Source organism: Hipposideros armiger, unplaced genomic scaffold (genome assembly GCF_001890085.2).
Source record: "Hipposideros armiger isolate ML-2016 unplaced genomic scaffold, ASM189008v1 scaffold_107, whole genome shotgun sequence".
NCBI lineage: Eukaryota > Metazoa > Chordata > Mammalia > Chiroptera > Hipposideridae > Hipposideros > Hipposideros armiger.
The window spans coordinates 608,144-619,496 of NW_017731457.1; the positions used below are offsets into that span (position 1 = coordinate 608,144).

The 11,353-nt window shown below is 42.6% G+C and overlaps 2 protein-coding genes across 5 annotated transcripts in view; one reads left to right on the plus strand and one right to left on the minus strand.

Annotated features, from left to right (window-relative positions):
• Window positions 1–11,353, plus strand: part of LOC109385016 (general transcription factor II-I repeat domain-containing protein 2) — a 394,301-nt gene that overhangs the window by 294,566 nt on the left and 88,382 nt on the right. The window lies entirely within an intron of this gene.
• Window positions 1–11,353, minus strand: part of RCC1L (RCC1 like) — a 31,145-nt gene that overhangs the window by 17,212 nt on the left and 2,580 nt on the right. For all 3 annotated transcript variants that reach the window (XM_019646854.1, XM_019646853.1, XM_019646852.1), the window contains exons 2-6: window positions 9,353–9,482; window positions 6,913–7,041; window positions 5,989–6,055; window positions 5,347–5,398; window positions 3,631–3,715 (exon numbers count right to left, since the gene is read on the minus strand). In XM_019646854.1, the coding sequence (XP_019502399.1) occupies window positions 3,631–3,715; window positions 5,347–5,398; window positions 5,989–6,055; window positions 6,913–7,041; window positions 9,353–9,482 (463 nt within the window). The remainder of the gene's footprint in view (window positions 1–3,630; window positions 3,716–5,346; window positions 5,399–5,988; window positions 6,056–6,912; window positions 7,042–9,352; window positions 9,483–11,353) is intronic.

The following is an 11,353-nucleotide window of genomic DNA, read 5'->3' on the forward strand; positions in this document are numbered from 1 at the left end:
TAGGAGTGGAATTGCTGGGCTATGTGGTAATTCTACATTTAACTTTTTGAGGAATGGCCAAACTTTCCCAAAGCGATTGCACCATTTTACATTCCCACCAGCAACAAAGGTTCCAATTTCTCCACATCCTCTCCAACATTTGTTATTTCCTGGGGGTTTGACAGTAACCATCCTAATGGGTGTGAAGTGGTATCTATCTCATTATGGTACTGATTTGCATTTCCCTAATGGCTAACTATTTGTGTATCTTTCCATGTCGTTATTGGCCATTTGTATGTCTTATTTGGGGAAATACCTACACAAAACTTTTGCCCATTTTTTAATTGGGTTGTTTCTCTTGTTATTGAGTTTAAGAGTTCTTTATGTATTCTGGATACTACACCCTTTCAAATACAAGATTTACAAATAATTTCTCCCATTCTGTGTGTTGTCTTTTCACTCTATTCATAGTGTCTTTTGATGCACAAAAGTTTTTACATTCATGAAGGTCAATTTATCTATTGTTTCTTCTTTTGCTTGTGATTTGGGTGTCATATTCAAGAAACTGCTGCCTAATCCAAGGTCACAAAGGTTTACACCTATGCTTTTTTCTAAGAGTTTTATAGTTCTAGCTCTTACATTTATGACTTTGATCCATTTTGAGTTAATTTTTATAGATGGTCTAAATAGAAGTTCAAATTTATTCTTTTGCAATACATCTGTTCCCCAATAAAATCTTAAAAAAAAATGATAAGCTTCTGAATAAAAAATTTAAAAAAAGATTTTATTGGGGAATTGGGGGAGGGGAACAGCGTTGGGGAATCAGGGAAGGGAAACAGACCAGTTGCTGTCCTTTTGTTCTTCAGTCTAGTTGTAGAGGACGTCGCTTCACTGGCCCATGTTGGTATTATGATCATTGTGCTCTTCCCGGCTGAGGCAGATCGGTCACCAGCCATTGGACAGCCACTCAGAGCAGCTCACAACAGCTCACACCAGCTGCCAGCCACTCACGATAGCTTATGGCAGCCCACTGCAGCCTCACTGCAGCCTATGCCGTTGCTGGTGACTCACGGCAGCCCAGATCCAGGTCGAGTTGTTGTTCACCATCTTAGCTGTAGAGGGCGCAGCATCACTGGCCATGTGGGACCCGAACCAGCGGCCCTACTGCTCAGAGCTTGCGCTCCCAAGCCAACTCTTAAACAATGAGCCACTTGGCCGGCCCAAATATGGGTTTACTTCTGAACTCTCAATTCTAGTCTATTGAGCTACGCCTATTGTTATGCCAGTACCACAGTCTTTTGATTACTACTGTAGCTTTGTAGTAAATTTTGAAATCAGTGTGATTCCTTTATTCTTCAATTTTTTTTTTTTTGGCTATTTGTGGTCCCTGGTAATTCTATTCGAATTTTAGCATCAGTTTGTCCTTTTCTGCAAGTAAGGCAGTTAGAATTTTGATAGGGATTGCACTGAATCTAGAGATCAATTTGGGGAGTACTGCCTACATATCATCTTTTGTATTTACCATAATACATATAAATTAAAAAGATTTTTAAAAAGTAATTCAAAATGTCGAAGGTTTAAGAAAGAATGGGATGCTCAGATACAAAGTCTAAGGAAGAAGGAGAACAACCTTTTAGAAAAAATAGGCAGAAAAGCCTCCCCTGAAGAGATGACACCCACGCTAAGACCTACAGGATAAAAGCAGAGCTAAAAAGAGCATTCCGGCTCAGGGAATGGCACGTGCAAAGTTCCCACAGCAGCAAAGGAGGGCAAGCTCCAGGGACTCAATGCAGGGGCCCGTGTGGCTGGACTCAGAGCCTGGCGAGCAAGGCAGTGAGGCTGGAGGAGGTGTGGCATGTGACAACAAGTTTCTGGAATGGCACCAGGAAACCGTTAGCCATGGTTATCACCAGCAAGTGGGACTTTTACGCTGCACCTTATTCCTGTCTATGCTGTCAAATGTATCAACAATTTTATTATTTTTACAAAAATCAGCTTTTTAAAAATGACCCATGAGATTTTAGAAATAAAGAGATGCTTCAACTTTATAGTTACCAAAGAAATGTACATTTAGAAAACTAGCATAGTAATTAAATGAGCACACTTAAATTGACAGTTGTCATTACTAGAGAGGTTATAATTAAAGTGGTTCTTCTGCATTCTTTTTTTTTTAGCTGAGCCATCCTGCCACCTGTTGGCAGCTCAGTGGCTGCTCAGCTCGGGCCGGGACTCGAACCGCTGTTGCTCAGAGCTCAAACTCTTGAGCGAGCTCTTAAACCAACTGAGCAACTCAGTTGGCCCTAAAGTGGTTCTTCTGGACATCGCTGATGGCAGTATAAATTGGTAAAACTCTGGGGAAACAATTTAATAATACATTCTGAAAACAAAAATATTCAAAGCCTTTGACCACTCCTGAGAATTTATCCTAGGGCAAAATCCAAAAGAAAGAAAAAGCTATATATGTATATATGATGGCAGAAAATCTCCAATGGCTACTGCCCATCCCTCCCCAAAAACAGTGTGCCTCCTGACAACAGGGTAACGTTAAGTAACTGTTTGATTAAATGATAAACTGATTAAATGATTAATTTAACTTATAGTAAATTAGTTTCATGCTATATCATACAACTATTAAAAACCATAACTGAAGGCCGGCCGAGTGTCGCATTGGTTAAGAGCTGGCTTGGGATGCCAGCTCTGAGCAGCGGAGCCCCGGTTTGGATCCCACATGAGGGCCAGTGACACTGCCCTCTACAGCTAAGATGGTGAACAACAGCTCAACCTGGAGCTGGGCTGCCGTGAGTCACCAGCAACGGCATAGGCTGCAGCCCCTGTCTGCAGTGGGTTGCCATGGGTTACCGTGTGTGGCCGGCAGCCAGCGTGAGCAGCCGGCAGGTGGTGTGAGCTGCCAAGAGCCGCCATGAGTGGCCGTCCAGAGGCTGGCGACCGATCTGCCTCACCTGGGAAGAGCGCAATGATAATACCAACATGGGCCAGTGAAGCGAAGTCCTCCACAACTAGACTGAAGAACAAAAAGCACAGCAACTTATCTGTTTCCCTTCCCCCAATTCCCCTCCCTCAATTCCCCAAAAAAATCTTTAAAAAAACTAAAAAACCCATAACTGAAAATTGTACTGATGTGGGAAAATATTTTATGTAAATTTAAATGATAAAACAAGTATATAAAATCACATCTATGCTATTATTACAATTTAAAAGATGTACACATATGAACAAGAACTGGAAGAAAACATGAGAGAACGAATGAAGACGATTTGATGCGGTGGCAGGATTACTGAGGATTTATAGAAGATTTAAATCTTGAATTTAAGGTCCTCCCTTCAGACAAATAACAAAAAGATTAAATATACAAGGTTGATAGAGGTTATCCCTCTCCCTCCCTTCCCTTAATGATATTCTTCTCAAACCAGTGAAAATCGAGCACGCTTCTTCTTTAAAAGGCTCAGAACTCCTTTGTTGAGGGGTGGCTCCAATCCTTTATTGATTCGTTTCTATGGGCACCAGGGATGAGGGGAACGGAGCAGGACAGACAGAACAGTGCTCCCCAGGAAGCGGCGGGTACCAGCCCACAAGAGCCCTCTGGGACACCACCATGCTGCATGCGCCACCCCAGGGTGGGAGGTACACTACCTGTTTGCCCATCCGCACCCCATCCACAAGAATAGACTTCTCCTTTATCCGTTAGGAACAGGCTATGGTCCTGACCACAGGCAACCTATCGGACAGACAGGGGTGAGGTTGATGAGGAGTCCTAATCAATGGCCCGAAAGACCGGTAGCGTTCATTCCCTCCGGCTCCTGAGCTCCGAGCAGGCCCCACCTGCCCACCTCGCTCTTGCTCTCCGCACCACAGCCTAGCTGTAGTCGCCACTCCACTGAAGCTGGTCTTGCTAAAGTACAGTGCCCGGTGTCCTCAGGAGCAGACCCAGGGGCTCCTGCATCCTCTCCACCCGAGGAACCACTCCCTCCTCCAGAAGCCTTTCTCTTCGCCATGCCTCTTCTGCCTCTTGAATAGCATCTAATCTGTCACTTGCCCAGCCTCTACTTCCTACCCTGTAGTGCTGGAATCCTCCAAGGTTCTGTCTTATGCCTTCTTCTCTCCTCACACCTTCCTAGAGACTGTACCCACTGTCACCTCCACACTGTTAGCTCCAGTCCCAAAAACTCTTCGGAGTTCTAGACCTATTTTCCGAATGAAAAGCGCCCTTTACTGAACAGTTATTATGCCAGGCACTGTGCTAAGTCAATAACCAAGACCACCCAGTGAGAAACGGAGTCTCAGAGAAGGTTGGTAACGTGCCCAACGTTACCCAGTTAATATGCAGAGAAGCAGGGACTTGAACTCACATCCACATGACTTTGAGTCTGTGCAGGAAGCACTACTCTACTGCAGATTCACTCCCCGTCCTTCTAGCCCCGCCTCCCAGCCAGCCCGCGCCTGCTTCTCCTCCAGCTGGCATCCAGGTCAAGAACACCAGCAGCCCCACACTGGCCTATGGAGTCACACTCAACTCCCTCTAGCCCCCTCCCTGCCCAGCTAAACGAGCCCCAAATCCAGTCAATTCTTCTTACATGTCTCCTCACCTGTCCCTTCTCCCCATGGGTTCCCAAGCAGCCGTCATCACTTTCTCCCCCAACTCTACTCCAAACCATGGCCAAAGTTATATTTCTAAACAGATCATGATTTGGCTGTCACTCCTGCTTTGACAGGAGGGAACCTTTGACAGGCCCGATGGTCAAGAGGATGAAGTCTAAGCTCCTAAGCAAGGCATTTAAGGACCTGCACTGTTCTCTCTGAACCTTCATCTAGCCTATCCCACACCACTCCCCCGTAAGCATGCCAAACTGCAGCCACGCTGCAGGCTCTCAGCAGTTAAAGCCTCCTGCTGCTCCCTCGCCTCTGCCAGAAACCTTTTCCTACCATCCAGCCCCAGTCCATCTAAATCAAGTCCTCTGCCACTTCTTCCATGATGCCTGCTCTCCCTTCCCTCCCATCATGTATTTATTATAAGCACCTGCCATGTGCCAGGCACTGCACGAGAGATGGGAATAAAACAACAAGCAAGATAAAGCCAGCCGGGAAGGTACACAATGCTGTGATACACTCTGATACATTATAGCTAGTTTTCTTAACCTGTCTCTCCCACTAGAGTGTTATCCCCCAAACCTTATTAAACTTCGTACCCTTACAATCTACTGCAAATCCTGGCTTCTAGCAGGCAGGCAATAATTTTCACTAAAATAATTTATTAATTCAGAAAATCTGCCTACCAGATTTTCCATCACTCCATCCAACTCTCACCCTTTCAAAAGCACCCCGGGGGCAGGAGGAGTTCATGCCTCTTACCTGAACCACCTGTCCATCGAAGTCCTGCATTCTATGGACTTTGTGACTTTCACTACAGCCGGGAACAATTTAGGGAGAAGCAAGAGATATGGTCATGGTAAGCACTGTGGGGTTCTGTCCCCTGTTACCCCTACCGGTGCCCACCCCCCCCACACACACACATAGTGACTGTTAGGGAAACTCTCAAGGTCAAATATAAGGCAGAGTTAGGTCAAGGCATGAAAGTAAAACAAAACAAAATCCTCTGGTGATTTTTAGGTGCTGCCAGAGTTGAGGCTGGTATTTATAACCACCAACATAATACAAGGAACTAGAGGGAATTTTTTTTTTTAAGACTGAATGAACATGAATGAGAAAGGAATTTTTGAAGTTAATCATTTGGTTAAAAATACAAAACGAATCCAAAGAAGTCCTACACATTACAACCAATGCTCATGTGCCCTCCCCTCCCACCAGGCTAATGTGTGGAGCTCAGCTTGCAATAGAACACCCTCTCCTCGAGTCTCCTGTGAGTTCTCACTGCTCCTCTCACACACGAGGAACCCCGCTTCCTGCTCTGTGGGTCTATCACATAGTAATCACTCAAGAAACGGTTAATGCTTAACACACCTGGGGGGAGGGGTAATCCCGTCAGGAACTCACCTGTAAATTTCATTTTCAACCACCTTTCTTCCACACTGCCCATAAGAATTGTTTCCCATGCTGAAGACTGAAAAATAACACCCAGTTAAACCAGTTCTTCATGCTCATGGAGTCCTGGAATGGGGGTCTCAAAAGTGGTCCTAGTCGAAACACTCACCCTAGCTGCCACTTGGTTCCCTTCTCCAACATTCCCAGCCTGTGCAGGCAGAGCCACAGGCACGCTGGGGTCCAGGCCTGCCGCAGCAGCCCAGGCCACCTGTACTATTCCTTCTGCCCCTGCCCCCGACCCCTAGTTCCGACTCTCAGGAATTCCACCTTATACAAGGCAAGCACTTCCTGTGAAAGGCCTCAGCATCCCCATTTCCTGAACCTGTCGCTAGGTGGCCCTCAGTGCAAAAATCCTCTTGGCAGAGTTCCTAACCACCACCTTCACTTTTTCCTACAAAGCACACTTAGCCAGAAAATGAAATTTGAAAAATTTTGTCAAGTTAGCCTTTCCCCAGAAACAACCGCTCTTCTGGAGAGGTTTGGGGTTACCCAGGAGCTTGGACTCTGAAAACCCCCCAGTACTTGGACGAAATGTTAGCAAACAGGCTTCTTTCAGGACAACAGAAAAAGCCATCTGCACGTGCCACCCAGCTTGGTGACTTCATGCAAAGGGATGGGAGGCTGTGATAAGGCTGTCTGGTGTGCACTGTCGGACTTACAGGTACCTGAGACTTTCCCAGAGCCAGAGAGCAGAGAGCAGGAAAGATTTAGCAAGCTCTGCTCAATAGAGCTCTCCTGAGCCATCCTACCAATGCGCTCAAGAAATGCCTATAGCCTCACTAATTAGATGAGGCTCAACCAAGTGAGCCGCTTCAGGCCCAACAGCAAGAAAGCGGTCCCCTCCCTCCTCCGTCAGTCTTGAACAGGTCAATTCACCTCCTTCGCCATCTGTGAGGACAAGGGAGTGGGCTCTGCCGCAGGAGACCTGTAGCACCCGTGTCTCCTGAGGTCTGTCCAGAGGCAGTGGAACTGGTGAGGGCTCCAAAACATACTCGTATCCCCTTGCTGAAACAAAAACCACCAGTTATTACACTGACTGAGAATCACAGCACTTCTAATATTAGAAATCACACTGTCCAATCCCCACATTTTTACACAGAGATCAGAATGACTTACTCTGGCACATGGGCTAGTGGCAGAGCAAGGACTAGAACCCCAGTTGCCAACTCCCACTCACTGCACCACACTGCCTCCATTACACATTGGGTTACTGAAAAGCAAACTTCAGTAATCTCTTCACATGTCACTTAATGCCATTTGAATGTTTTTGGAAAGTAAAAGCATTTTCTTCCTGCAATTCCCACAAAAACTTCTCAGGTAAAATACAGCAAATATTGTTGTATTAAAAGGAGGCAAAAAAAAAAAGTAGATGCATTTACTTGGCATATATATTAAATCTCTCTAGAAGGGTAACCTAGAGGCTGCTAACACAGGTTGTCTTCAGGGAGAAAAACCATGCAGCTGGAAGGCCAGAGGTGGAAAGCAGGTTTTCATCATATATTCTATTACACCTTTAGGATTCTGAACTGTACACAAAAGACAATTTTAACATTTAAATAAACAAGTAAGGGGAAAAGTTTTTTAGAAGTCACCCTAAAGAAGACCCTTATTGTTCTTTACAGTCCTACTAGAGAAGCCAGATTGATCTATGGAAAGAATGCCTCTTGTACGTTTTCAACAATGAGCTTCTGAATATTTATAATGCACGCTTGAGTTAAAGATCTACAAATGCACTGGTCCTCAACCTACACCCCACTAAATAACCCCTCTATTTTCTCCTTTGAAACCTATGTTTAAAAAGATTTTGTCTATCAAATAAATGGCATTATTACTGTGATAATAATACACTTGCCCATTTGTATTCATTAGTGACTAACATAATTTTCAGACAGAGCTTTTGATCAGCATGGAATAATTATCTTATCACATCAAGATGATATGATTCTAGGCAAAAATCAAAGAAACTGGACAATGTTGTTAGCTTATACAGCCTTATTAGCTGAAAACATATAGTGCTTTAGAACTCCGAAAGCTGACTCACATCCCCCATTAGAATATGCACAGACCCCCCCTAAGGGCCTGGAAAGCAGGAAATACATAACATATAACATTTAAAGAGAATCTGGCTCAAGATCCAACTATCAATTGGCAGGAAACCCCAGACTGAAAAATTCTATAGGATAAACAATGTGATTTCTTTAATAAATATATTTCAAGGAAAAAAGATTAAAACAGACTTAAAAGACTTTTAAAAGTCTTATCAACCAACTGCAATGTCTGGACCTTATCTGGGTCTTGATTCAAATAAATTTTTAATAATAAAGTTAAAATTTAATGACATTTGTGAGACAACTGAGAATTTGAACACTGGATATTTGATGATATTAAGGGATTATACTGTTATTTTTAGGTGTGGTATTATTTTTTTTTGTAAAAGAGTCCTTATTTTTTAGATATGTACTGAAATGTTTGTGAATGAAATCAATAATGTTAGGATTTGCTTCAAATTTATTTAGTGAGGGGATGGTGGGGGAATTGAATAAAACAAGACTGGCATAGCTGGTGACCACTCAGGCTGGTGACAGCACATGGGGTGCATTGCACCATTCTGTCCATTTCTGCATATATCTAAAATTGTTCCTGGTAAAAGGTATAAAAAATGTGACATGGCATCTTACAGCTAATAAGACTTCAATACTAACTTATAAACAAACTCTGATATAAAATTAAGTGAAAAGGGCAGAAACAAAATATATGCTGTGATCAAAGTAAAATATTTGCATATGAATGCGGTAACAGGAAAAAATGAAGAAAGGTCTGTCTGGTATATATGAGTATGCCCAGGTAATTTCTCGCTTAGTTTAAAAAATGTTCCTTATTGTTCTTATAATACTATTTGGCTAATGTCTACTTTTTAAAATGTCATTATAAATCATTTCTAACATTTCTGTAATCCAACTTGCAAACGATTGGGATAAAGCCTCCATCTTAAGGATTTCACTGAATTTTTTCCCCCAGACCATACTCTACATACTATAGAGTATTTCAGGCTATCTCCAAGCTAGGAAAGAAAGGTCATCTCTTTGGGGCCAAAAAGAAACATCTTTACCTATCAGGAAATGTCTTTTGCCCAAAGGCTCAATATTATTACCAAACAGGCTGAAAAACTATCTAATGCAGATGACTTCAAACAACATCCCTTTAAGACTTCATCTATTTTGCTGTTATGGTTTGGTTTATGTAATCATGCTCATGAAAATCCAAAGGAGCTTTCTCAGCCGTCAGAACAGAGAGAAGCCAAGGTGAAAATGCTCACTTTTATCTTTCCGGCTCCTGTGAAATCCAAGCTGAGAATCTTTGTTGAGTCCCATACCCCAAACTTTCGTAACATCCTTGGTTTTAGAGGACAGCAACGTGAACCCATAGCCACAAGCAGCCGATGAAATCTGAAAAGGAGTTCCCATAGGGCATTAACTGATATGTGATATCAAGTTTCTTTAGCAATTTATGACAGGTTATTTACCCAATCCAAGAACACATACTATTAATATAGCAACTAACATTTATTGAACATTTACTGTGTTAAATGTTTGATATGTATTGTCTCATTTAATCTTTACAATCACCCTATAAACTAGGTAATATCATCATCCTCACTCACCCAGACCCAGACTAACATAGTAATTAAGTTGAAGGCTGTCTTAGTTTGAATCTTGGCTCTCACCCTTACCATCTGTGACCTAAGATAGATTACTTAACCTCTTTGTATCTGTTTCCCTCTCTGTGAAATGCAGGCAAGTGTCTCTCTCATTGGGTTGCTGTGAGAATTAAATTAGTTAATATAGCTAAAGCCCTTACAGTAAATAGTACCTGACTTAATGTAAGAGCTTTATAATACACTTATTATTATTGTTACCAGCAGTAGTACTATTTGGTAGATGAGAAAAATCAAGGTTCCTGGAGATTAAGTAACTTACTTAATATAGTCTGAGAGCTAATAAGTAGATGCTACCTAATTCCAGAGTGCATGTAATATATAATTATAAAGTCCAGTTTCAATGAAAAAGTATAAGACATACAAAGAAACAAGAAAATGTGACCTCCTGAGGGGAAAAAGAAATTGACACTAAGGTGACCCAGATGTTAGATTTTTTTCAAAGACTTTAATGAACTATTGCTCAAAGAATTTTTTAAATTGTGTTTAAAGAATTAAAGGAAAATATGATGGCAATGACTCATCAAATATGAAAGATGAACAGAGAAGTAAAAACATTAAAAACCTAATTGGAGGGGCAGCCAGGTGGGGCAGTTGATTAGAGTGCGTGCTCTAAATAAGGCTGCCGGTACAATTCCCACATGGGCCAGTGAGCTGCACCCTCCGCAACTAGATTGAAGACAACGACTTGAGCTGAGCTGCCACTGAGCTGCCGATGGCTCAGCTGGTTAGAGCGTGTGCTCTTAATAACAAGGTTGCTGGTTCAATTCCCACATGGGATGGTGGGCTGTGCCCCCCGAAACTAGCCTGAAAATGACGACTGGACTTGGAGCTGAGCTGCGCCCTCCACAACCAGATTGAAACAACTACTTGACTTGGAGCTGCTGAGTCCTGGAAAAACACACTGTTCCCCAATCAAATTTCAAAAAAAAACCTTAACTGGAAATTCTAGAGTTGTAAAGCACAATAACCAAAAGAAAAAAATCATGATACAGGCTCAACAGCAGATGTGAGATGGCAGAAGAATCAATTAACTTGAAGAAATATCAATAAAAATTATTCATTCTGAAGAACAGAAAACAGAAAGATTTTTTAAAAATGAAAAGTGTCTCGAGACCTGTAACACTACAACAAGGGTATCAACATTTATGTAATGCGAGTCCCAGGAGGGTAACAGAGAAAAAAAAATGGCTCAAAACATCTCAAATTTGATGAGAACATAAATCTAGACATCCAAGAAGCAAAATGAATTCCAAAAAAGATAAACTCAAAGACATCCACACCTAGAAACATCATAATCAAACTATCAAAAGCAAAAGAAAAAGGTTCTTGAAAGCAGCATGAGAGAAGTAACATCACATATAAAAGACCCTCAATAAGATTAATAACTGATTTCTCATCAGAAACCATTGAGGCCAGAAGGCAGTGAGATGACATGTTCAAAGTGCAGAAAGAGGGCCGGCCGAGTGGCGCGATGGTTAAAAACTGGCTTGGGACGCCAGAGGGTCCCAGTTCGGATCCCACATATGAGGGCCAGTGACACTGCCCTCCACAGCTAAGATGCTGAACAACAGCTCGACCTGGAGCTGGGCTGCTGTGAGT